General features: G+C 41.9%; 1 protein-coding gene across 3 annotated transcripts in view; it reads left to right on the top strand.

Moving 5' to 3' along the window:
- The window catches only part of RSPRY1 (ring finger and SPRY domain containing 1), a 43,823-nt gene that overhangs the window by 10,316 nt on the left and 5,934 nt on the right, over positions 1-27,573 (top strand). For all 3 annotated transcript variants that reach the window (XM_039232628.1, XM_039232627.1, XM_039232626.1), the window contains exons 2-13: positions 3,127-3,631; positions 8,554-8,606; positions 9,289-9,401; positions 10,444-10,570; positions 11,611-11,669; positions 13,546-13,612; positions 14,224-14,355; positions 15,733-15,848; positions 17,007-17,150; positions 21,780-21,891; positions 23,410-23,512; positions 23,858-24,010. In XM_039232628.1, coding sequence (XP_039088559.1) covers positions 3,282-3,631; positions 8,554-8,606; positions 9,289-9,401; positions 10,444-10,570; positions 11,611-11,669; positions 13,546-13,612; positions 14,224-14,355; positions 15,733-15,848; positions 17,007-17,150; positions 21,780-21,891; positions 23,410-23,512; positions 23,858-24,010 — 1,529 coding nt within the window. In that variant the 5' untranslated portion in view covers positions 3,127-3,281. The remainder of the gene's footprint in view (positions 1-3,126; positions 3,632-8,553; positions 8,607-9,288; positions 9,402-10,443; positions 10,571-11,610; positions 11,670-13,545; positions 13,613-14,223; positions 14,356-15,732; positions 15,849-17,006; positions 17,151-21,779; positions 21,892-23,409; positions 23,513-23,857; positions 24,011-27,573) is intronic.

Below are 27,573 nucleotides of genomic sequence, written 5' to 3'. Positions count from 1 at the left end.
GCGCGGCGCCTGGGTGTTTTAGTTGGTTAAGCATCTGACTAGTTCCGGTCTTGATCTCATGGTTCATGAGTTTGAGCCCTGCTTTGGGTGAGCACAGGCTGCACTTCAGGTGAACTCAAGCCGCACATCCAGTGAGCATGAGCCCTACTTCACGTGAGCCCCATTTCTCTCTCCCTCTCTCTGCCCTTCATGGGATATACTCCCTCTGTCTCTCTCTCTCCCCTCCTCTTTCCCCCCTCCTCTCCCCCTGTCTCTCTGCCCCTTGCCCACTTGTACCCTCTCTCAAAAAAATTTTTTTAAGTATATTAGTGTGCAAACAGACACATGAAGCTTTTAGCAGAGCTTCCCTCTGAGGAAGGGATGGGCTATGCAGAAGAGAGGCTTTCACTTTTCTGTAGACTGCAGCATTTCAGTCTTTTTTTAAAAAATTTTTAACATTCATTTTTAATAGAGAAAGACAACACGAGTAGGGGAGGGCAGAAAGAGAGGGAGACACAGAATCTGAAGCAGGCTCCAGGCTCTGAGCTGTCAGCACAGAGCCCAATGCAGGGCTCAAACCTACGAACTGTGAGATCATGACCTGAGCTGAAGTCTGAGCCATCCAAATGCCCCATTTTTATTTTTATTTTTTTATTTTTATTTTTTTTAATGTTTTATTTCTAGGAGAGAGAGAGAGCGTGAGCAGGGGAGGGTCAGAGAGAGAGAGGGAGTCACAGATTGAGACAGGCTCCAGGCTCCAAGCCGGCGGTCAGCACAGAGCCCGACGCGGGGCTCGAACCCACGAACCGCGAGATCATGACCCAAGCGAAAGTCGGACGCCTAACTGACTAAGCCACCCAGGCGCCCCGCAAATGCCCCATTTTTTTAAAAAATTTTTTAAACATTCATTTTTAATAGAGACAGAGCACAGTAGGGGAGGGCAGAGAGAGAGGGAGCATTTCAGTCTTAAAATGAAAATGCATCTTTTGTTTTAAAAAGTTAACAGATAAAACAAACCAATATGTTTCATGGGAGTACTCTAGTGGCTTATCAACTGGGCAGATCTACCAGAAAACAGAAAACGTTGGCTTCTTTACCCCCTTCATCTGAATTGTTCCAACAGTGTTTTCTCTGTGAACGTTCTGTGAGAAGGGCTGGAGCACTGCTTCTTCAATGTTACTTTTTGGTCTTAGTAGCATAATTTATAAGATCAATAGAAACTTATAGCAGGGACTCTTTTAAAGGATTATTTCTGATTTCTGTCTCCTCTCTTTTTAAGCATTGAAATCTTTTAGGTATCTACTCTTTGAGGGGAATTGTATACCATGGCCCCTGTAGTAATGGGAATGATACTTCAACTCTTTGTTGATTCTCTTTTTAAAAAAATTTTTTTTAATGTTTTATTTATTTCTGAGAGAGAGACAGTGTGAGCAGGGGAGGGTCAGAGAGAGAGGGAGACACAGAATCTGAAGCAGCCTCCAGGCTCTGAGCTGGCTGTCAGCACGGAGCCCAACGCGGGGCTCAAACCCACAAACCGTGAGATCATGACCTCAGCCGAAGTCTGACGCTTAACCAGCTGAGCCACCTAGGTCCCCCTGTTGGTTCTCTTTTAAAAAGCTGTTTCCAGCAGAGACCTTGTCTCATGCTCCTACCTCTATTTCAGTCACTTTATCCTTTTAAGTATAACCTCCAAGGTTTAAAGACAACCTGACTGTTTAGGGGGAACCAAAATACCTGTGATATTACTTGGCCTGGCCATTGCTGTCTTGGTAGTCTGGGGAGAGATACTGGCTGTTACCTCTCTTCTTTCTTCCCATCCCTCCCTCCCCTTTGTCTCTTGACCCTTCCCCTCCCTCTTATAGGTTATACTAGATTATTGTATGTATGACTAAAGACTTTCTGTCTGCATCTATCTTCTATCTTCATTTCCTTTTCTTTAATTTTCCCCCATGAGCAGTAATTAAACTGGGCAAATATTTAAAATAATTTGCTGCAAATCTGTCCCAATAATGGAATTAAGTTTTTCTCTTTTCTCTTGCTCCATTGAATTACACATTTTATAGCTGTTCCTGAGCCAGTGCTCAATATACGCAGATATAATTGTAAATAACTAAATGCTGAGAGTACACACTGGTCTATTCCTTATATGTCCATTTGTGTCCTTATGGGTCTTGTCTCCAGGTCTTGGCATGATTTTTTACTTTCTATTGCCAACCCCCTCCCACTTCCGTTTTCTTCTTCCAAATCTTTCTAGACCTAACCAGATTTTCTCAGTTTAATGAAGAAGTGGTTCTATCATTAGGCTTTTGTTGATGAACAATACTGTATGGGATGAGAATGGCCATCCATGAATTCCTAGAGGGCAGGGACTATGCCTTGGTCATCTTTATTCTCCCAGTGCCAGCATGGTGCAGGCAAAAGGTGCCCCGTCAGTATTTTTAGACAAAGATCGCTGGTGTGCCCTTTGGTAACTTTGTAGCAGACATATTTGTACAAAAAACTGATCATTGTGAAAATGTAACTTTGTGATGTATAATTGCCTCTCCCCAAACAGTCTTGTTTACATGACAGAAAAACTGTAACTGCTTGTATGGTTTCTGTAAATTCTCAAAGAATGCCTCCAAATGGGAAATCTGTATACTTTGGTGATTGCATTCAAGTGAAACACTCTACCCTTTATTCTGCTTGAGATCAGGTGTGTGCTATCACATTTGTATCCTAACTTTTTTAACGGTAAGCATCTATAACTAGTTTACTTGAAACATTATCTTTTCTCATACATTTAAATTTAAAAAGGAGACAGTTCATTTTTCTTTTAATCCACAAGAGGAGTCCTTGCAACAACTGCACACATTCTTCTAATGTGTTTCTGCATAGGTAGAACCACACATATGGATTTTGAAAAAAAAAAATCCATGGTTGTTTGTGTGGTTTACAAGGATATGGTTTAGCAATCAACTTTATAATACGAAGAAGGAATTCTTGATTGTAATTTGCTTATGCAAAGCGTCCTCTTCATGTCAGAAACCTATAAAAATAACCAGAGATGATTTGCCATTGCAATCCTGTCTATAAAATCAAACTAAGAAAGTGCGAGTAATTAAATGACCAAGAATCTTTGATTCATGTTTTATCTCTTTCTTTTAGAACTGCCACTGGATGACCTGGATTCCCTGTAATTGATAATGTTGGAGATCGGTTCTGCAACTTTCTTCCATATTCACTTGTTAAAAACAAATAGAATGCAAGTTCCTCCACTCCAGATTATGAAAACAGTACTTGGAAAACTGAAAACTATCTAAATGATTGTCTTTGGTTGGGCCGTGTTCTTAGTGAGCAGAAGCCTTGGCCAGGGTCTGCTGTTGACTCTTGAGGAGCACATCGCCCACTTCCTGGGGACTAGAGGTGCCCCCGCTACCATGGGAAATTCCTGTATCTGCCGAGATGACAGTGGAGCGGAAGATAGTGTTGACACTCAGCAGCGGCAAGCCGAGAACAGTGCAGTGCCCACTGCTGACATGAGGAGCCAACCCCGGGACCCTGTTCGGCCACCAAGGAGGGGCCGAGGACCACATGAGCCAAGGAGAAAGAAACAAAATGTAGACGGACTAGTGCTGGACACGCTAGCAGTCATACGGACTCTTGTAGATAAGTAAGTATCCGACTCCTCGTCGCCTGTGGGATGACAGTGTTCTACAGGACCCATAACCTTTGACTCCTTCACTTCGTTAGGATCTCTTCGCCAAGCCTTGAGCTTAGAAGGCAAGGGAGAATATTTTATTTCTCCTCTGATGGAAGAGTAAATTATAAGGTTTGATGTTTTCACTTGCTAACATCTACTCCTATCTGGAAATGTCTAAACATTTCGATAGCAGGTAACACTAATTAAAGCTACGGTCTTTATTAGGGAATGTAGCAAATAAGGGGTGAGTTTGTGTTGCAGACTACAATAGAAAATGGTTTCTCAAAGACCAATTCTTATCTTGCTTGCCTATCTACTCCATGCACCAGATATTGAAGAGGAGTTATTTTTCCAAAAGCATGGCTGTGTGCACTTTCTGTTGGCAACATAAGGACATAGATCAAGGAAAGCGTTCATCCTCGCTTTTTTTGTATCCCTTATTTGGCCATCTTAGATCCATTTGGGAAGCTTGTAAATTGAAACTGCAAGGCACACCTGTACCTGTTTTGTTTCTCCCCTGCTTTGTCTAACTATGTGTACAAAATCCCAGATTGAATAACAGTGAAATGAAAGAATATTGTTCAAATTGAAAAAATACTTTAACTGTGAGATCATGACCTGAGCTGAAGTCTCACGCTTAACCGACTGAGCCACTCAGGCACCCCTAGCGTTATATATTCTAACTCCATCCACATCATTGTAAGTGGCAAGATTTCTTTTTTTTTTTTTTTGATGGCTGAGCAATATTCCATTGTATATATGCATCTTCATCCATCAGTCAGTGGACATTTGGGCTCTCTCCGTAATTTGGCTGTTGTTGATAATGCTGCTATAAACATTGGGTTGCATGTACCACTTGGAATCAGTATTTTTGTATCCTTTAGGTAAATACCTAATAGTGCAGTTGCTAGGTCATAAGGTAATTCTGTTTTTAGCTTTTTTGAGGAACCTCCATACTGTTTTCCAGAGTGGCTACACCAGTTTGCATTCCCACCAGCAGTGCAAAAGGGTTCCCCTTCCTCTGCATCCTCGCCAACACCTGTTGTTTCTTTGTGTTGTTAATTTTATGAATTTAATGTTCAAATAGAAAATATTTATTGAATATAAATCTATGCCACTTACATCCCTCAAACTCAGGTAAGGGGCTAGAATCTTATTTAAAGTTTCTTCGGGATGCCTGGGTGGCTCAGTCAGTTAAGCATCCAACTTTGGCTCCGGTCATAATCTTGTGGTCCCTGAGTTCAAGCCCCGCATCGGCTCTGTGTTAACCTCTCAGAGCCTAGAGCCTGTTTCAGATTCTGTGTCTTCCTCTCTCTCTGCCCCTCCCCAGCTCTTGCTCTGTCTCTCTCTGTCTCAAAAATAAATAAACCTTAAAAAAAATTTTTTTAAATAAATAAAGTTTCTTCATGGTGGCTTTTTTTTTTCTTTTGTGAGCGAGGACATGCAAGCACGTGAGCAGGGGAGGAGCATAGGGAGAGAGAATCTTAGGCAGAGCTGCACATGGGGGGTTGGGGGGGTGCACACAAGGCTCCATCTCACAACCCTATTAAGGTCATGAGCTGAGCTGAAATCAAGAGTCAGACGCTTAACCGATTGAGCCACCCAGGTGCCTCTCTTTATGGTGACATTTAAAACATACTGTAAAATTATCATGAAAAGGTGCCCTTCCCAAATAAGGAAACCACAAGCAGTGTTATTTAAGCCCATTCAAGAAACAAGTTCAGAATAGGCTTTGCCATATTTTTTAAGAAAGTGATTAAGAGAGTGTGGAGATTTATCTCCAAGCTTTTAGAAAATACTACAAATTATAAGGGATTTTGTTGATGAAGCAAATGATTCACTTACCTGAGGCAAGTAGTGTACATTTGAGTAATAGTGTCACCTCTACCTTAAACCTGCTTCTACTGAATTGTAGCTACAACTCGTCTAAAGATGAACAAGTAAGACAGATGTAGAACAAGTGTGACGGGACCTGTTCGAGAAGCCGTTGGCAAAACAAGGTTCAGACCGCTACATAGTCACTGCACCTTGTTTTTCAGAAACTGCTAAAGGAGAAGAATATCATACCTTTAAAGGTTTAAAGCTCTTTTTTTTTTTTTTTTTTTTTATTTCTAGGAGAGAGAGAGAGACAGCGTGAGCAGGGGAGGGTCAGAAAGAGAGGGAGACACAGAATCTGAAACAGGCTCCAGGCTCTGAGCTGGCAGTCAGCACAGAGCCCGACGCGGGGCTCGAACCCACGAACCGCGAGATCATGACCTAAGCGAAAGCCGGACGCTTAACCGACTAAGCCACCCAGGCGCCCCTAAAGGTTTAAAGCTCTTAAGACTAACCATGAAAGATAGGACCAATGGACTTAGAAAGACTATACGTACAAAGATATATGCAGATGTCACAATTCTAGAATAATCGGTATTGATTGTTTTCCTCTATCTGCTTGGTTACTTAGGAAAGGAGGTCCTGATCTGAGAGAGGAGAGCAGTTTCTAAAGCTTGCTGCAAGAAAGACTTGCTATATGGAAACCAACTTGACAATAAACTATTTAAAAAAAAAAAAAAGAAAGACTTCCTCTAGGAAACACTTTATACTTATTTTGACGTTCTCTTATTTGCATTTATCTTTTTTTTTTTTTTTTGGTAGTGACTTTATCCTCAGATTGTCAGTGGTATTAATATTATTCTCATATAGTTTGGAACTTTAAGTTATAGATTCCTCCCAATGGAAGTTTTTTTCCTCAGTGTGTTTGTGTGTGTGTGTCCATCCTGTCATTCTATCTTCCTGTCATTTTTGTTGTCCTCTCCATCTGCCTTCAGCCTATGACTTAGCCTAAACTTGGTGGCTCTGAGTTCCCATAGCCCGAGTCCTGCTGCATGGCTTTCTTTGCCTTTTCCGTCCCTGGAGACTTGGCAGCTTAATATCCATTGTAGCCCAGATTTATCATTCCTAACTTTTTTCAACTTCTTTCACTGAGAAGGAAACCCCGTCTGGGCTTTAGTCTGTTCCATCCCTTGTACAGGTGGGGTTTGGTCCCCTACCATGTAGGCATAGAGTTCCTGGTCACCTCTGTCTAGTTCCAGGCAGTGAGCCCATTGTCCTGCAGCTTTAGCTCCTGCCTCCCACCAGGAATTTCTGCTGCATTTCTGTTCCACAGAGAAGTTTATCTTGTTTTTTGAATGTAAGGATATGTGTGTCGTTTAAGTGCATCCATGTAGAATCAAGGTGTTTATAGTCCTTATTGGTCACTGACTCTGCCATATTTTTATTATTCTCTTTTTCCCTAATCCAGCTGTCCCCTTTGCCCCACCCACTATCCAAATATCAGTGGGTAATCATTCTCATGAATTTAAGGTATATTCTTCCAATCTGCCTGCCATATGTTTGTCTGTATCTGAATAGGACATTTATAATAGTATTTTGTGTGTGATTTTAAAAACTTGGATAAGTGATAAATAAGTCTTTGTTTTTAACTTCTCTCGACATTACGTTTGAGACCTGTGTTGCTGTATATCAAGCTACAACTGCTGAGTCCTGCAGAGTATTCCTTTGTATACTTGAAACTCCTATATTTTGCTATCCTGTTATCTGGTGATGATCACTTACATTAATTCCAAATTTTTGTTCCTACAAATAACATTACAACAAATAACCTCATACACATCTCTTACCTGTGTAATACTTTCTCTGCCATTGTTGGGATGTTTAATTTCATTATTGCCAGATCGTTCTCCAGAAATATTTGTAATCAGTCAGTTATATCATTTAAGACAAATCTTTTGAATGGTTATTTGTTACTTCTTTTGAGAGAGAGAGGAAGAGAGTGTGTGCATGCGTCAGGGGAGGGGCAGAGAGAGAGGGAGAGAGAGAATCCCAAGCTCCACATTGTCAGCTCCATGCAGGGCTGGATCTCACAAACCATGAGATCAGGACCTGAGCCAAAATCAAGAGTCTGATGCTTAACCAACTGAGCCATCCAGGCGCCTCTAAGGCACATCTTTTAAATGAATATTTTCCATTGTTATGGAAAGATTCAGGATATGTCAGATAACCAGTACCTAATGAGTACCTGAAATGAACTTACTAATTTCCATGTTATAAGAGAATTCCGAAGATTAAATGATTGAAGACCATAGTTTTTACAGGTTTTTTAGTAAAGCAGAGAACCATGATATATAAATAAATGTGAATTAGATCTCAGTAATTATATTTATTATTGTTTGATGGAAAATACTTCATTCATTATTGAAGTTCCCCTAAAGCACTTCCTTAAGATTCCTGGGATGACAGATTGAAAACCCACTGAATTCAGGTATATAATGCCATTTTTAGAGCAGCATCTACAATATTAAATAGTTCCTCAATTAAGTTTGGTTTCTTTTTCTTCTGCCGTTTTATGAAACTTAAGGAAATAGTGATACTTCCCAGAAGAACACTTAAGAGTGAAGACATTTATGTAGGTACTGCTTCCATAAATCCTCAGTTGAGCTTGTAATCTCCCTTCCTGGTGTTTCTTTGAGTTAAGTTGGAGGAAGATGTTGGTTTCTCTCTCTGGATCATCTCAGTTGGCGTGGGCCTCTAGAGGAAAGCTGAAAGTAGTTCTGGGGTCTCCAGTTCTGGTCCTGTGCTTTTGCTCCAGGCCATGTGGTGATCCTTGTTTATGCCCCCCGCCCATTTTATCTGTGGGCCATCACAGATGATGGCCTTGGAAATGAGCACATGTGGTGTAGATGTGTCCTTACAGTGTGTATCTCCAGTTGTCTCTTCCATCTCTTTATCCACAACCTTCCGTGTTCGTTTCTTCTTTCTCTTTCTACACCCACACCTTCAGTTTGAGTTTTTATTTGGAATTGTCATTTTTTACTTCTTCAAGTTTGATGTGTTGACTATTTGTTTTTCAGTGATCAGGAACCTCCCTATTCAATGATTACATTGCACGAAATGGCAGAAACAGGTATTTTTCAAGTTTTTTAAAAAATACTTTCTAAAGAATTAATGATTGTGAAAAAAATGGCCACTTCTTTTAAAATAAAAGATTCCAAAAGTATTTAACGCACATGACCATGAAAAAAGCCATTAGTATATAGAAATTTTCCTATACAAGGGTAAAAATGAATAATCACTATATATTGCATCCTGAATATGTAGCCGCACCTCTTCAGTAATGGTTTTACTTCACTGAAATTATTAAAAGAAAAATTTGGGGAGCATTGACAGATCTTTGACCAAAACTCTTCCAGAATGGGAAGGGTAATTTTTTGTCCCTTAATTTCCTAAGTATCATTGTGAAAGTAGAGCCCACTGCTTCAGATATTTATTTTTCTCAGTTCGCTCCTATGTTACAAACAAGATGCTGAAGACTATTTTAATTATAATCTGAAAGCCCAGGACCGTAGCTTCAATTCTCTCCAAATAAAGATACCACCAAGTCATCAGGCTCCTGCAAATTAAGAATCATTTGTTCTACCATGATGACTACAATTAATGACTATGTCCATGCCAAATGTTAGCTGCTTAAAAGCTACAGGATGAAAGCCAAAAGTGTCTAAATATGAAATCACCTTGTGTTCTAAGTACATATTTTCACATTTTAGAAATGATGGCTCTTCCATATAATCTTATCGATTTGCTCTTAGATGAAGGATGGTTGGATGTTGTCCAGTCTTTAATTAGAGTTATTCCATTGGAAGATCCACTGGGACCAGCTGTTATAACATTGTTACTAGATGAATGTCCATTGCCCACTAAAGTAAGTTAATACTTTCTCTTTAATGAAACTGTCACCTATGCTTAAACAAAGGATGAATGCCTACAAAGAACTTTTGATATAATGCATTTCCTCTTTATATATTTGGGGTCTGTTTCATCCAATATTGACTTCATTGTGTAAACTTTTTTTTATTACTAATGAAGTGTTACATCCTCTTTCCATCAGCAACTTACTATAAAGCTTTAGTTTAAAATTTTAAAATGTTAGAAATGAAAGTATTTATACTTGAAATGGCAATCTTTATCTGAAATCAGAAGAGTGTTCCATTGCTGAGCTGATTTTCTTCTCTCTAAACAATTTCCTCATAACAAAAGGTTTTCTTTAATGTTTTCTATAAAGAGAAAACTATTACGCTGAAAGCACTTGTGAGTCTTACTCAAACATATGAAAGATTGGTATGACCTTGATTTTCCTTTATACAGAACAAAAGTATCAAACTTTCATTGCCTTAGTCCGTTTCTTCTTCGGAATACTTTTTTTTTTTTAATTTCTAATTTTGGATGCTGGCATCTGTCATTTGTTTGAGTCTCAAACATTTGGGCACAACATGGAAAAAACTTATGGACAGAAGAGAAAAGCCTTTGGCCCAGTCACTGATGAAATGACCTTTACCTAGCTGTATAAGGGGTTTCTGTTATTATTTGCCTCAGAACCTCTGGTGAGCTTTGTTCTTGCTTGATTTAAAAAAAACTGTAAGTAACTTTTTACTGTAACATCACTAAGACCCTATTGTTATCAATCATATTGGCATTTGGGTGGATTTACTCTGTTTAATGATTCAAGAGTAAATAGCATATTTTTGATACAACTGGTACATTTTGAATGAAGTGGAATGTAGCAGTTCCTGTAAGAAAACTTCCATGTTGATCCAACAACATTGATATCATTGGGTGCATCATATTATTTTGTATGTTCATTCTGAGTTAATACCTGGCTATAGCTTTTGTCTCAAATAATTCTCCTGGAGGAAAAATCCTAAGTAATGTATTTACCAAATTCCCTCATTCATTTTGGCTTTTAGGATGCACTCCAGAAATTGACTGAAATTCTCAATTTAAACGGAGAAGTGGCTTGCCAGGACTCAGGTCATCCTGCTAAACACAGGAACACATCTGCAGTCCTCGGCTGCTTGGCTGAGAAACTAGCAGGTAACTCTGGGAACCTCTACGAAGAAAGGTCTTTGGTTTTTTCACATAAAGGAGAAGACTGCAGGTCTTTAAACCTGTATCAGAAAGGAGTGTCTCAAAAGAAATAAAATAAAAATAAAAATGTAAATAAATACATATATACATACATACATACATACATACTGAGGGACAAGAACTAACTGGAAAAAAGTACTCAGAGTCCAAAGAGATGAATGCAATCTAATTTAGCTTTGAGGACTTTCAGAGAGACATCTATTTATCTTAAATGTTCGTTTTTGAATGAGAGAGAGACTGAGCACAAGTGGGGGAGGTGCAGAGAGAGAGGAAAAAACAGGCTCCAGACTCTGAGCTGTAAGTGCAGAGCCTGATGCTGGGCTCAACCCCAAGAACCTGAAGTCAGATGCTTAACAAAATAAGCCACCCAGGCACCCCCAGAGAGACATTTAAAAGAAAAAGCTGTACTTATTTCCTTTAAAATTAAGAATAAAAGGCTGAATTCAGTATAATAAATGAAGATTATGGAGGTATCTTTCTATGCATATAATAGACAATATACATTTATGCACTTTATAGAGTTTAGCTGGATAATAGAGCCCTACAAGGTAGGAGAAGAGGAAAAAAAACTTTTCAACTGGAGCAATTTCTGAGAAGAGAAGCAGATATTTAACTTGGTTATGAACATTATACACTTTAGGAAAGTTAACATCAAAGTGCAGGTGAATAATGTAGCTATTAGGTTAGGTCCTGTATGCTGGAAGAAACAATGGATTCCAAATCAGGGCACGTGGGTACTGCCTCTGATTCTGCCACATGTGCCCCAAGTTCACTGGAATGAGTGACTTCACTCTGTGGGCTCAGTTGTTCTGCTGTGAAATGGAAACAGTACTATTCTCTGCCTCAGAGAAGGACGCTTGACTAAGATACTGTGCATGAGAGTGCCTTGTCAAAGAGTTCTAAAAAACCATTTTACTGTTACTAGTTACTGATGAAAAAGAATATGGCCCGTTTCATTGTATCTCGTGTTTGTTGTGTTTGTCCAGGTCCTGCAAGTATAGGCTTGCTTAGCCCCGGAATACTGGAATATTTGCTACAGTGTCTGGTAAGTGAGGCATCAAAGCCGGTTACTCTTAGTCATCTACAACTGCATTTTTCTAAAATTGCCAGTTTAACCACTGGCACAGAGAATGGAATCAGTTATAAATTTTATTTGCAGGTGTTTCCTGAGTGTTTATCTATTCCCTCCTATGTTTAAAAAAAAAAAAAAATGAGGGTGGGATAGGAATTTATTGCAAGCAAAAGCAGCCAAGTTGGTCTGGTTTTAAATTTAGTCCTAAGATAGCTGCTATGATTGGCTTTTGTGTGTGTGTCCTTAGGGCCTGCCAAATGGTAGTAGGGACCTCCTCAGTGGAAACAAAATTACATGGCATTCCAAGCCAGGAAACTGTCAGGTCAGATTGCCCTTGCGTATAAATCTCCACGCCTTCCCTCCCCCTCTGGCTACTGCTCTTAGAACTGTTGTCGTGGATTATTTGATCTATTGTCTGTGAAGCTTGCGGTTTGCTGAGGCTGTGCTGTCAGAGCTCTCACACTGTTGGACTGCAGACTTGACTGGTCTGTGTTTGTAAAAGTTATTTTTGCCTTCTTCAAAATCTGAAAGACCTTATTTTTCAGTACCTATATGATATATACTTAACACACACCATGATGGTAAGCAAGCCCTGTGGGGATATAAAAGTAGTATAACGAGTACTTTGCCCTCAGGAAGTTTCCTGGTTAACTGGGGGAACAGAACTACTCAGACAAGACAGTTAGCTTCCATTTTATGACAGGATGTGATCAAGGGCAAAATCCCCTCTCTCAGACTAAGTGCCATAGGAGTGCTGAGAAGGTGATGGGAGGTGGAGGATAGTGGTGGTAAGTGCCAGAGGAACCATGGGAGATGGGCTTGCAGATGAAGGTGGGACCTCAGCTGGGTCACATCACCGGTGAGGATTTGACTGTGCACACTAGAGGGAAAAATGGGTTTTGGCTAAAGGCCCATCACCAGCAGAAGCTCAGAAATAGAAATGACCATGCTCCTGGCATATTACAGAGAACTGTCTGATCAGGAGACAGTGTTCAGAGACAGGAGGACAGGCCTGAACAGCCTGATGGGAAGGGCTCTGGGCCTGAAAAATCAGACTGAGGAATTGAAAGTGGATGTGACAGGAAGCACGGTACCGAACAGGCTTTGCTGCAGGGCATGCTGGTGGTTACAGGAGAGTTGCAGAACCTTTGAGCCCCAGAGAAGTGAGTAGGAATCACCGGGTGTTCCAGAAAGCTCCTTTGCAAGCTCCTAACCTAGCTGTGGTAAAGGATGACTCTGAGAAGATGTGATGTTAAGCAGGTAGACCTTTCTTTAAATGATGAGCACATGTGATGTGAAATTAAATGTAATTTAAAGAGCGCTCTCCCACCTACCATTAGCATTTGTGGATTTCCTTGCAGAGAACAGATTGAAAACTAAACTGTCAGGTGTTCATTCCATCATTTATAATTTTGGAACCTGGTAGTAATGCGTGGTTCCTTTAAGGGTTCTCAATAAAAGTCATTGTTAGCTACAATTCTAGGTTTCTGTTTGGCTTGCTTAAATGAATGTAGGAATCAGCATGGTTTTCTTTCACAAAACCCTAATATAAATGTTACCAAGTAGAATAATGCAGTGCACCTAACAAAATACTTTTGAAATCTGCATATCTGTAAATGAACCCGATGACATCAAGAAAATAATATATGATTTTATGAGACTCTGTCTTGGTTCCTATTACTAACAATATTAGCAAACAGAGGATTGAGGACTCAGATGAGCAAAACTCTTCTGATTGCACCAAAAACATCAAGCATGTATTGGGTAAGAAGAAGAAATTGGTAACTCGCCGCCTCCGCAGGGGAATGATGTTTTTGCTCTTGTTTCTCTATCTTTTGTTGTCTTTCAGAAGCTACAGTCCCACCCCACAGTCATGCTCTTTGCACTTATTGCGCTGGAAAAGTTTGCACAGACAAGTAGGTATAGTGACTTCTTGCACTAATGATCTTCCTGTATCAGCTGTTAAAAATCTTATTTTTCATACTTACTGGGTGAGCTTATGCTTTGAGCCCCATCAGTCAGGCACATGTTCTGTGTTTTTCTGGATAGACACTTCAAGGCCAGTGAGATGTAACAGGGACAAAAGTCAAGAGTTTCTCACCTAAGAATCAAAGCTTAATGACCGTGGTTACTCACTTTTTGTGGCTAAAAAGTTAGTGAGGAAGGGCGCCTGGGGGGCTCAGTCGGTTAAGTGTCCAACTTCGGTTTAGGTCATGGTCTCAGTTCATTAGATCGAGCCCTGTGTCAGGCTTTGCACTGACAGCACGGAGCCTGCTTGGGATTCCCTCTCCATCTCTCTCTGCCCCTTCCCCACTTGCGCCTTCTCTCTCTTTGACATAAAATAAATAAATAAACTTAAAAAAAAAGTGATGAGATTGCTACTTCCCAGAAAGTAGTCAAGGCTCCTGGGGTATGTCCTTATTCTAGTTTCCAAGTTGCCTCTCCTCACTCTTTCCCACCCCTTACCTGCCCAGCAAATCATCCTACTCTTTCATGGTTAATTCAGGGTTTATGTCTTCTCAAACAGGTGAAAACAAGTTGACTATCTCTGAATCCAGTATTAGTGACCGGCTTGTCACATTGGAGTCCTGGGCTGATGATCCTGATTACCTGAAACGTCAGGTCGGGTTCTGTGCTCAGTGGAGCTTAGACAATCTCTGTAAGTAGGAGTTGTCCTTCATTAAAATGCCTGTTTCCCCTGCCAAACCCATTTCTTATATAGGATCACTGTTGTTCATTTTGTAATAGTGAGTGTGACACTTTCCTTATAAGGTCCTATACTGTAACTTGGCTGTATTCTAGCAGAAAAATATTCTAGGGATCCTCTAGATAAGAATTACATGGAATGTTTCTAATTCTAGCACTCTCCTGTTCATAAACTTTTACTGGTACCGTATTTCCTGCTGCATCAGGGCCATGAATCATATGGCAGTGTCTAGGGGCACCTGGGTGGCTCACTCAGTTAAGCATCTAACTCTTGATTTAGAGTTTAGCTCAGGTCATGATCTCACGGTTCATTAGTTTATGCCCAACATCGGACTCTGCTCTCACAGCACAGAGCCTGCTTGGGATTCTCTGTCTCCTTCTCCCTCTCCACCCCTCCCCCATGTGGGTGTGTGCACCTGCTCAGATTCTTTCCCTCTCTCTCTCAAAAATAAACATTAAAAAAAAATAGCAGTGGGGCACCTGGGTGGCTCATTAAGCATCCAACTTCAGCTCAGGTCATGATCTTGCATCATGAGTTTGAGCCCCGCATCGGGCTCTGAGCTAACAGCTTGGAACCTGGAACCTGCTTCAGATTCTGTGTCTCCCTCTCAGTCTGCCCCTTCCCTGTTCATGCTCACTCGCTCTCTCGCTCTCTCTCTCTCTCAAAAATAAAAATAAAAAAAAAATAGCAGTGTCTAATCAACTCTTCTGACACAAACTATCTCCTCACTGTTCTACAAGCAGGCCCCAGTCATTCCTGCTTCTGGGCCTTTCCCTCACTTGGAGTTCTCTCTCTTTACTCTTCTCCCTATCCTAACTTGCCTCTTAAAACTCCAGATGCACCTTACCTATGCCAGGAGGGCTGCTCCCGGCTTTTCTTGTTCCCCTCCAACAGCTGCCAAAACTAAAACTACCCGTACTACTAACCCTCACTCCACTTCCATAGTTACACTATGCGGAAGCATGGCGAGACGTGCCCACCCCCCGCCCTGCCCAGCAGCACCGTGCGGAGGTGCTTTGCACACAGCATGTGTGATGCCAGCGGAAGAACCATTCTGAGAAAGTATAATTTGGCGTTTGTTGCATGCAATGTAACAAATACAGGGGACAGAAGCATGAGCCCCACGCTGCTGTCCTAGCCTGTCCTAACTTGTGCTTCATTGATCCTCATATGGTCGTGCAGCAGCAAAGCCAAGGTCTTGAATATCCCTACCAAGTCTGCCATTTCTGAACACCTGCACTTCTTCACTAGCATGGCAGCCAGTAATGACACTAACTCTTCCCCACAACAGCCTCTGCCTTCGAAACATGACCACTTTTTCTTTTACAGTTTTAAAAGACAGTAGGCAGCTGACCTATGAGAAAGTGGACTTGAATAGCATTAGGGCCATGCTGAATAGCAACGATGTCAGCGAGTACCTGAAGATCTCGCCTCATGGCTTGGAGGTAAAGCTCTCATGGATGGAACGTTCAGGGGGAGAAATCTTGGTCTCATTTCCACACCCTGGCCCTGAACAAAAAAGCAATTTTTTGCAGAATAGATGGAAGTTCATTTCGTACTCCAAGAGTGTTTAGAGGTAGAAGTGGCAGAGAGAAGGTGTTTGGGATATTACTTAGTCTTTTATATCCCACAGGTGCTATACTCATAGTAAGCACTATAATATTTTTTGACAATTTGATTTTTTTTTGTAGTTTCAAGTTTTTATTTAAATTCTAGTTAGTTAATATACAGTGTTAATATTGGTTTCAGGTGTAGAATTTGGTATGCATCGCTTAGATACAACGCCTAGTGGCTCATCACAACCAGTACCCTCCATAATGTCCCTCACCCATTTAACCCATCCCTCCGCCCACCCCCCCTCCAGCAATTCTCTTTGCTGTCTGTAGAAAATTTGATTTAAATATGTCTGTTTTCGATCTCTGCCATTTTATTCAGCTAAAGTACAAAGACTAGTGTTTCTTAAAGAGGCCCTTCCTTTTTAAATCCCTGCATAACCAGTTGTATTCTGTCTAATGCTCCTCCTCCTCCCTGTGTGTTGGAAATGTTGCCGATTTTGTGGTGCACATTGGTGAACGCTGCTTGTGTACAAGAAGGCACCATAAGGCACTAGACACGTCAAGATTAAAGAACTGTGTGAAGAATGGCTGCAGACAGCTCTTTGATCTTACGTATTGCTAAATGCCTCCGTAGTTTTCTGCTTTAGGTTATTTTTAGGTATCCCTCTTAACACCCTTCAACATCCTTCTCTGTCCCCATCCTAACAAGTGCAGTTAAGGCCGTGTTAATGCATCTGTAAAAGAGTCCGCTGTGAAGGTAAAACCCTGTACGTACTTTAGAAAGAAGCCAGTAGCCCTCGTTAACTCTTCCTGCGGCCCTCTTTGAAGCCTTCCAACCCGGTTAGAACTCCCTGGGGATAAAACTGTAAAAACAGAGTGTGCTTCATTCTGTTTTGTACTTTTTGTCCCTGGGGATGCACAGAGAAGGAAACGGCCATCCGACTGAAGCTTCAATAAAGAAAAAGACTTTCCACTTCTAAGCGGTCACTTGTCTTTGGTGGTCTCCAGGCATTGATGGTAGACTGTGACCTGCTTTGGTTTTGCCAGGCTCGCTGTGATGCTTCCTCTTTTGAAAGTGTGCGTTGCACCTTCTGCGTGGATGCTGGGGTGTGGTACTATGAAGTCACCGTGGTCACTTCTGGCGTCATGCAGATCGGCTGGGCCACACGAGACAGCAAATTTCTCAATCACGTGAGTACCCTAGAGAGCTGTGTGAGCAGGCCAGCCGCAGGGTTTTGGTGAGCGGGTGGAGGACACGGCTTTTTCAGGTAGGCTTGCACTGTCCTCGCCCCTCGGGCCACACCATGTGCTGTCAGATCCCTCACAGGGGGCTGCTGAATGGACTCAGAAATAACGAAACACAAGTGAACTTGCCCGTCAGCTTTTCTTCCCTCGAGTTTTAAGTTCACGTACATTTTTGCGCACAGGTTGGATGTGTCCTTTGTAGGCTGTCTGCGGCCCCAGCCACGTCTCTGGCTCAGTTTTCATATTGGGACCCATGATTGCTTTTACCTTGCATTTAAGCTTTAGGAACCTTGTAGGAATTCTCTTCCTTTCATAAAATACTAAATGTTGGTTTGAGTTCTTTAACTTGATTTTTATCTTGTGATTGGTAGGCACATTTGTTTTCAATATTTAGCATTAATCTTTTCGTTGTAGAAAGCTGGGAGGTAAGAGGGAAGATGAAATCCCCTAGAAGAAGCAGGATTCAGCTACCACTGGTCAAGTGCGAGGGCTGGGTTTCCTCTCTTTTCTAAAGATATTGATTTCTTGCCAATCTATACCCTTCTGATACCCAGCCTGGTTGGCTTTCTTGTGTTTTTCCAATTTTAAGCTGTTTAGAATCAATCCAGTTTTGATCTGGAATCTTTTGTGGATGTATGATTTTTACCCTTTGAACTGGGAAAACACCTTGGATTATTTTGCTAATTTCAACAATAGTCTCCCATATGTAAGGTGCTAGGTTGGGTTTTAGAAGTGAACCAACAAAACCAATCTCCACTTGCCTGCCATACATATAGGTTCACAAGGACCCTTTCAGCAGGGCTGGATAGCATTTTAGAATTGTGCATGGCCTTTTACTAAACTCCTTGCTACAGAGACCACTGGAGGAAGAGAGCCAGTGGTGAGGTCAGATTCTCATCCAGGATAGAAAACTGGAGCCCTGTCTGCGATTGCTTTCGTTGGGACCTTTCTCTGATGAAGGGGTCCTCACTGACGGGGACTTAATTAAAACCTGGAAGCGTGAGGCTTTATCGTGGCGCCACGTGGTCAGAAGTACATGGGTCTGGAGAACAGTGCCAGTCAGTCCCTTAGTTCCCACACTGGGCACTGATTTAAAGCAGGTAACACCAGTTACCCTGAAAGCCTGACCCAAAGGAGATCCTGAAGACAATTTTTTAGAACTTGGGGAGCAAAAAGGCTTTGTTTCCAGAGCGCTGTCATTTTAGAGCCGTTTGTCTAACAGATGCCACAATGTCCATTTCACAGATGACAAAATAGAGACTGGGAGGACCTAAGGAATATTGGGCTAGAATTCAGGCTCCTTCCTGTTCTTCAAGAGGAGTTTTCTTTGCATTTGACAGTGGGAAGAATATCAGAGAATTTGCTAGGTTCCTCATTTGGATGCAAAAAATTGTTCCATAACTAGAAGAAAGATGGATTTCTTTAGGGAGGAAGCTTTAGGATAACATTTGTTTCTCATCATTTGGCAGCACCCGCCCCTAACGGGTTTACATGTAGTATATCTGATTCTGAATGTTGTAAATGTTTTTTAATATTTAAAATTTTTTAATATTTACCAATGAGGCTACCACTAATTTCTGCCATATCACTGCAGAAATTTGGCTCCTCAGATTAAGATCCTTAAAATGCTGTTTTCGTATCCTCTAAATTGCTTGACAGACTTTTCATTTCTTTCTTTAAAAATCAAAACCAGGGGCGCCTGGGTGACTCAGTCTGTTAAGCATCCGACTCTTGGTTTTGGCTCAGGTTATGATCTTGCGGTTTGTGAATTTTAGCCCTGCATCAAGTTCTGTGCTGAGAGTGTGGAGCCTGCTTGGGATTCTCTCTCTCTCTGTCCCTCCCCAGTGTGTGCACGCACTCTCCCTCTCTGAAAATAAATAAACTTCAAAAACAATTTTTTTTAATCAAAAACAAAACATTTTTTTCCTGATCGAAGTACTTGTTGATTCCCAGTTAGAAATTGGTGAAGTCTGATACCTCTTTTCCCAAATGTAGGATTTGAATCATATTGCCATACTTAAAACTTTGCTTCAAATGGACATTGTTCTGGTGATTCTGTTCTGTTTTGTTTTGTTTTTTGCCGCACAGACAGGGTGTGGTTTTATGAAATAAGTCATCCTTAGATACCCCCAGTCTCTAACAACTTGAAGTCCATCCACAGTGCCTCCTCTTTTAACTCTTAACTGCTCGAGCTTCAGTTTTGAAAGGATGATGAAAGTGTTGGGATTTCATTAAAATGAGACCCTTAAGGACAGTTCTTATTCAGGTCACCTATAGAATAGTTTGTCTTGTGTATTTTTATGGAGGTTTGGGTGAAGCAGGTTTTTAAGGGTGCATTTTGCATTCTCTGAAATACCTTTTGCCTTTTCATGAGCATCTACCATGTGACAGGTCTTTCACATGCTTTCTCTAATCGTTTTGAGAGTTTGGGAAGGTATTCTCCCATTTAAAGATAAGGAGAGTAAGATTCAGACAAGTAAGTTTAGAAACTTACCCAACATTACCTGGCCTCCCAAGTGCTAGAGAAGAATCGAGACCCTGGTCAAGATGACCCATGCTCCTTCCCCTGGCATCCTCTTCCCTCGGAGAAGATAAAACTGCTTTCTGAAACAGAAAAGGGGAATAACTTGGAAGCCTTTTGGGAATTCCATACTGTTGAGGAGTTTGGGAACGAGACAGGCACCAAGGCAGTATCCGAGAGCCAAGAGACAGGAAGTACAAAAGCCAGTGTTTTAGGGGCTAGGATGCTAACACTTCTGCCACAGACCAGTCCTAACCATCTCTCTGTGTGGGGTCACTCCCACCACACTAGGTGTCTGTGGGAAGGGTCCGGCTGGCCAAGCCTAGGTTACATCCTATCCCTCCACCTCCTGAGCAGGAAGGAGGCCACTGTATCTTCATTGCTTCCCTAAAACAGGAAGGCGTTGGGATGCTGGACAACGGAAAAAGAGGATGGTGTCCACCACATGGGAAAGAATTCAAAATATTTCCTGAATGACAAGCTATGGATTAAACTTTTTGTTTTCAGTAATGTTTCCGTTACTAAAATATATGTGACCATAAACAAGCAGATCAAAATTATCCCTCCAAGTACTGAGTTAGCCGCCCTGATCTCTCATTTATCTGTCTCAGCCGGAAACCACAGTCCTGCTGGGAATGTTTTCAGGTTGACAGAGAGTGTAGGACATCTAGATGCTCTCAGAGATGCCAACTCAAAGGGATTTTTCAAAGTGTATCTCTGCTTGGCAGAAGTGCCTACTACTTAACCTGTAGAGGTTGATCTGTGGTTGAAATTACTACAGTTCCACCTTTGTCCCACAATCCCACGCTGCAGTGAAATTCATCCCAGCATAGAAGACAGTTCGTGGTAAAAGTCTGCTCTTAACCAACTCTCGTGGCTAGGAATCTTCTAGGAATGTCTCTCAGCTGTTCCACAGAGGACTTGGTAGTACATTAGAAAGTCAAAGCAGAAAAGAATTGCTTGCCTTCTGCCTATGACCAACACCCATAAAATAAAAAACCATTTTTCCTTGTTCAGGCCTTGAAAGGAGGGATAGCAAGGTGCTTTTTCTAGTCAACTAATGAATTTCTTCTCTGTCTAAAGACAGGTAGATACAAGTTCGTGTAACTCTTGAGCAATCTGAATAGTGCATTCTGAACAGCTGGTTCTGAAGCCTCACTATGGAGAACACTCATCAGAATTCAGTATATTGTGGTCCCAAGTGGTCAAGGAATATGTTCGAGCCTTTACTCCGGTCGATCTCAATGCATTGTTTATCCTCAGAGAACAAGCAGACCATCCCCAGGACCTGGGATCTTACTTGGATTTGGCCCACATTTTCAATCATTTGCTCCACTAAGAATCTTTCCCCATGAACCTTTAAAGATAGCAATTGTCTGATCTGCATGGTCCTTCTGTTTGTCCTATTTCATCATAAGCACTTAACAATCCCATCCACCCTTTTAACAATAAAATCATTGTTAATTAAATATAATTTAGAAGCAGTCAGAAATAAAAGAAGTGGCCAAGGACCTGTATGATGATCAAATTGAGCCCACCTTAGAATAGCTATTGCTGATTGTCCACTGGAACAGTGGACTGTCCACGTGTCTCCAGTTTTGAAATCTCTGAGTGTGTGGTTGTTTTGAAGTCTACTACATGCAAGAAAGGTGTTTGCCCAGCCATGGTGAAGTGGAAAGCACACCAGTCTTAGAAGATTCCAAGGTCCAAACTTGGCTTTCTTAGTAATGATTTGTCCTTGGGCGATGTGGTTGGCCTCTCTGAGCCTTTACCTCCTCTTAAAGTGGAGTAGAATGCCACTAGCCCCACGGTGGCTTGTGAGAATTAAAAGAACTAACAAATTTGTTGGTGAGGTCATTATCTCGATGATATATGTCACAGAGAGACAGGCTTCCGGGTCAGCATTTCGGTGTCTTCTAAGAACCATAGGCTCCCTTCACCCAGAAAGCTTAGAATTCCAGCCACCGGATCTGTGGTTATGAAAGACACACTATCTTTTCCCAGAACGCAGCAGGCAGAGCCTTGCTAATCTTCTGGGCCCTGTCTCCCTCCAGGAAGGCTATGGCATTGGGGACGACGAATACTCCTGTGCCTATGATGGCTGCCGGCAGCTGATTTGGTACAATGCCAGGAGTAAGCCTCATCTACACCCATGCTGGAAAGAAGGTACTCGTTCCTCTCTGTCATGAACCTATCGACTGGGTTTAGACATCTGGTTATGATGAAGACATCTATTATGTTAGGCCTTAAAATGTTTTAATGGAAGAAGACGTAATATGAAAAGGGATGTGAGCCTCTGTATTCCCTCTCATGGATGTGAACAGTGTTCTCCTGATAAGTTCACTTCTGATGGAGCCCTTTAGCAAAATCATTTCAGAGTATAGAATTCTTAATTTAGTGGGGGAAATGATAAGATTAATGTGAATTCTAGTTTTCTGAGTATATGCTATTTTTTTTTTTTTTTGAGATTTTATTTTTAAGTAATCTCTGCACACAATATGGGGCTTGAACTCACAACCCCGACATCAGGAGTTGCATGCTCCATCAGCTGAGCCAGCTGGCCGCCCCTCTGGGTATATGCTTTGAGTCAAAGCATTCAGGGAGTTACTGAGGACACTAAAATTGTAATAGCAGTAAAATGAGGATATTTTAGAGGCCAGATGGCTGTGGAATAGGCACTATTCAGTGGCCACATTCTGGGCCCCACTAAAGCACCTTTTTTTTTTTTTTTAAATTAATGTTTTATTCATTTCTGAGAGAGAGAGACAGAGTGTGAGCGGGCGAGGGGCAGAGAGAGAGAGGAAGACACAGAAGGTTCCAGGCTCTGAGCTGTCAGCACAGAGCCCAATGTGGGGCTCAAACTCACGAACTATGAGGTCATGACCTGAGCCAAAGTCAGACACTTAACCAACTGAGCTACCCAGGCACCCCAAGAGGAGCTTTTAAGGATGTGAGGCGCCTGGGGATCTCAGTTGGTTAAACGTCTGCTTCTTGATTTCACCTCAGGTCATGATCTCATGATTGGTGAGATCGAACCCCGTGTTAGGATCCATGCTCACAGCACGGAGCCTGCTTTGGATTCCCTCTCTCCCTGTCTCTGTGCCCCTCCCCTGCTCCTGCTCTCTAAATAAATGAATAAATAAATGAATGAGGCACTGTCTGCAAAGACTGTCTCATTTTTGTTTTCTAATTTAAAAGATTACTGAAGTAATACATTGAGCATAAGAATTTGGAAAATAGGGAAAAGGAGCAAAATCAAAATCCCTTGTAATTCCTCCATCCAGAGATCTTTTTTTAAACACTTAAAATTTGGTGTATTTTTTTTTTTTTTTTTGTTTTTTTTTCTTTTTCTTTTATTATTTTTCTTGTTTTTTAATTATTTTTTTTTTTGACGTTTATTCATTTTGAAAGAAAGAGTATACGCGCAAGGGTGAGAGGGAACAGCAGACAGAGAGGGAGAGAATCCACACTCTCTTTTACCACCCAAGTGCCCCAGCAGCATTGTCTTCTTAAAGGTAGACTAAAATTTTAGATGAGTTGCAGAGGAAACAAGATTGGTGAGTGTGTTGATACACAGCTACAGGTGCAGACTTCATTCCATGAACTAAACCCTTTGAGACAGTGAGCAGAGTCCTGGTAGTAGTGTACACCCCCACCCTTACGGTCTTTCATTTTCCCTTCTAGGAGACACAGTGGGATTTCTGTTAGACTTGAATGAAAAGCAAATGATCTTCTTTTTAAACGGCAACCAGCTGCCTCCTGAGAAGCAAGTCTTTTCATCTACTGTGTAAGTAGCTTTCCTCAGTCAGAAATGTGAGGAGATGCATGGAATTCACTTTTCTTTAGAAAAAAACCTTGTCCATTTATGTAATCAGTTGTAGGATGAGAAATCATTTTATTTCGAGTAATTGGGGACCCATTTGATCCTACGTATAAGTGTCCTGAAGCTTAATATAAGATGATGAGGTTAGACCATTGTCAGGGTCGTAGTCCTGTCCAGGTTAGTAAACAATCTGTTACCCTCCCTTTGTACGAGGGGACAATGTCTGAAAACCACTTCACGTATGAGCTTTGCTTTGTTTTCATGAAGTCTCTGTGACCTCTGTACTCATTTTTTTTTTTTTTTTGGTAGATCTGGATTTTTTGCTGCAGCTAGTTTCATGTCATATCAACAATGTGAGTTCAATTTTGGAGCAAAACCATTCAAATATCCACCGTCTATGAAGTTTAGCACTTTTAATGACTACGCCTTCCTCACAGCTGAAGAGAAAATCATTTTGCCAAGGTAAGGAATCTGCTTAGACTATCTGCAGACTTTCACGTACATCTCATGAGAAGCCGAAACAGTTCCTGAAAGTCTTTTTACAAATAATTCTGAAGACCTGCATAAAATGGATGATCTCCTAGGAAATATAAATTACTCAAACAGATCCTGGAAGAGGTACAAACTAACCAGCTATGACTACAAAATTAATTGAAATGAAGTAAGAGATATGTCCCCAGAAACATACCAGACCTGGGTGCTTTCACAGAAGATATCCACCACATTTAAAAAATATATTTTTTAATGTTTTTACTTTTTTTTGAGAGACAGAGACAGAGCATGAGTGGAGGAGGAGCAGAGAGAGAGGGAGACACAGAATCTGAAGCAGGCTCCAGGCTCTAAGCTGTCAGGATAGAGCCCAATGCAGGGCTCAGACTCATGAACCACATGACCTGAGCCAAACTGTGCCCCTCACCACATTTTTAAGTAACAGATAACTATTTAAAATGTTTCAGAACCCAAGAAGAAAGAGCACTTCTAAATAATTTTTATGAGCTAAATAATATTGGTATAAAAACCAGACAATATAACACATGCACAAACACACAAAAAACCCTGCAAACTAACTTTACCAGTATGTCAATGAAAAATCCTAAATATTAGGAAATCACGTACATTTTTTAGCAAATGTGCTTTTAACTTGGGAATTTATTGAAACATACTTCTCTTTATTTTAATGTTTGTTTATATTTGAAAGACAGAGAGCATGATCAGGGGAGGGGCAGAGAGAGAGGGAGATACAGAATCTGAAGCAGGCTCCAAGCTCTGAGCTGTCAACACAGAGCCTGATGCAGGGCTCAAACCCATGAGGCATGAGATCACAAACCCACAATGCTCCACGGGCTGAGCCCCCCAGGCGCCCCTGAAACATACTGTTCCACAGCCATTACGACAGGGATGCCATCCTGGATAAAATTTCACAGCCCTTCTTTGCCAAAAATTGTGATCGCCATTAATTATCTCCTTGGAAGAATACCTGCTTTTCTTCCTTATGAGATGAACATGGTCTGTTCCTTAAGCTGGGAAAGACTCAAGCTGCTTCCTGGAAATGATGTGAACTTGAAGCTTATTTCACAGTTTGAACCAAACCTTACCATTTTTTAACAGAGAGGTTTTCTGGACCTCTGTGAGGAAGGGTATTCTCACCATATGTGTTATGTCCCTGACAGAGATCACACTGGCCACGGTGTAGCCCGTGTTGGGCTGTCATGCCCCAGAAGGGATCTGTAACATAATGTTGTAATCCTGGCTCTTATTTTGGCTCAGAAAACAGGTCTGTAAACAGCCCTTCTGGGCCGTGCTTCACCTTGGACATGGTGTCTCAGGGCTGCAGAGTGGCTCAACAGTTTCCACACAAACCAGAAAATGTCACAGAGTGACCCAGGAGCATTTCCTGCTGTGGCAGAAGCTCCGTAATATCACAAGAACAGCAGGGCCCCTTCCACACCAGCTCAGGACCTGAGGTACATTCCTAGAACTTCCCTTCAACTTGTCTTGGTGCCTGACAGAGATTCTGAACTTTAAATTCGTCTTGGTGAAAGTCTGAAGTAACACCTCTCTCGTCTGTCGAACCTCATTCCTTTGTAATGTAGCCTATCTTCCTGGATGCGGCCCACCGCTCAGCCTGCCTTGTGACTCACACCCTGAAAGGTGAAGGCAGACTCCAGGAGTTCCCCCGGAGGCTGGCCTTAGTTAAAACTGCAGCAGCATTTAGAGAACTGCCCCTGCAGAATTAAACTCTGTGAAAGTCAGATGGCAATAGGTGCCAGCTTTTGAAAAGTCTCCTTTTACAGCAGCCTCCAAGTTTTCACTCAGTACCCGGTCAGGCCAGCACCCGGCGTCAGGCTGCCTCCGGTAAGAGCAGAGCTCCAGGCAAGGCCATCTTACACTGCACAGTCTGAGACGGTGACACTGACATAGAAGTTGCTGGAGGCTCACTGAGTGGCCTCCTCGATGCCACAGAAACCTCCTGCCGCTACTGCACCCCTTTAACAGCCCAGGTGCACCTCCTTACTGCATTAGGTGAATGTGCCTAAGACCATTTCCTACGCCATTAATATTTTCAGCCTGTGTTCCAAAAGCCTATATTCGGCTCGTGTTTGTTTATTCACTGGAATATATTCTTTTCTAGTTTCACAGTAGGAGATCATGGCCCTGTTCCTATCTGGAATTTTGTAAATTGATCTATATTGTTTATTCTCTCTCTCTCTCTCTCTCTCTCTCTCTCTCTCTCTCTCGTTCTCCTTCATTCGTTTCTTCTTCTTAGCGTTTGTATTATTTGGAAACTTCAGATACACACAAAAGAAAAAAAGACTAGAACAGTGAACCCAGTCACAGGCAGGGTTGGAGAGCAACTACCGTCTTGCTTCATCTGTTACTCGACCCGTTATCATTCCAGGTTCCCTGGCCATAATCCTAGAGGCCTTTGACACCTTACTTTCCACCATTCCTACATCCTGTTCATCAGAAAATACTGTGGGCTGTGCCTTCAGAATATATCCCACATGCAACTACAGCTTGTCACCCTCACTCCCACCACCATAGTCTAAGCTGCCATCATTATTTTTTTGTCCTGCCCTTTAGCTAGTCTCCCTGTTCCTACCTACACCCCATTCAGTCTATTCATCACAGCCTCCAGAATGATTTTGTTACAACTTAAATGAGATCGTGCCCTTCTCTGCTCCCAAGACTCTAGTAGCTTCTCATTTCACTTAAGATAAAAGCTTCAATTCTTACAGTGACCTACCAGGCTCTACACAATTTGTCCCCTTTTTTCCTTTATTACTTCTCTGAATTTATCTCCTACCTGCCCTCTCCTTATTCAGCCTCCCTGGCCTCTTTGCTGCTCCTGAAACATACCAGATCTATTATAGCCTCAGGGCCTTCGCACTTGCTGTTCTTGCTGCTAGATGATGGGCCAGTGTGTGTTTTCCAACACCACCAAGCAATTAACTCAATTCTGACACTGCCTATTTGGAGACAATCAGTATCAGATCCCACAAGTTAAAGGCTCAGTCCTACAGCGCTGCCCTCTACCCTGACTTTAGATGTCAGTCGCAAGTCCAGATTCCTATGTTTGCTTCTGGCTGACTGACTCTAAATTGAAGGTTCCCATGACCCCCTCATCAGGTTTGATTGATTTGCTAGAGTGGCTCACAGAACTTGGGAAAGTAGTTTCTTTACTAGATTACCAGTTTTTTATAAAAAGATAGAATACAGGAACAGATGGACAGTGCAGAGAACAGGCATGTGGGAAGGAGCCCCCGTGCCCGGTGAGTTCGCCATCTCCCCAGATCTCCACAGGTGCACCAACCTTGAAGATTTTCAAACCCTCCCCTTAAGGATGTCTGTGGTGGCTCCGTGACAGGCATGGTGGATGAGAACATTGGTCATTAGTGATTGGATCCATCTCCAGCCCCTCTGCCCTCCTGGGAGGGGAAGGGAGGAGTGAAAGCTCCAGCCCACCAGTTACAATGTTGGTTCCCTTGGCAGCCAGCCCCAGACTCTGGTTCCCTAGGGGCTTT

Source organism: Hyaena hyaena, unplaced genomic scaffold (assembly GCF_003009895.1).
Source record: "Hyaena hyaena isolate Hyena2069 unplaced genomic scaffold, ASM300989v1 scaffold_68, whole genome shotgun sequence".
Classification (NCBI taxonomy): Eukaryota; Metazoa; Chordata; class Mammalia; order Carnivora; family Hyaenidae; genus Hyaena; species Hyaena hyaena.
Note: the sequence above shows the minus strand (reverse complement) of the source record. Positions and strands in the feature narration are given on the sequence as shown.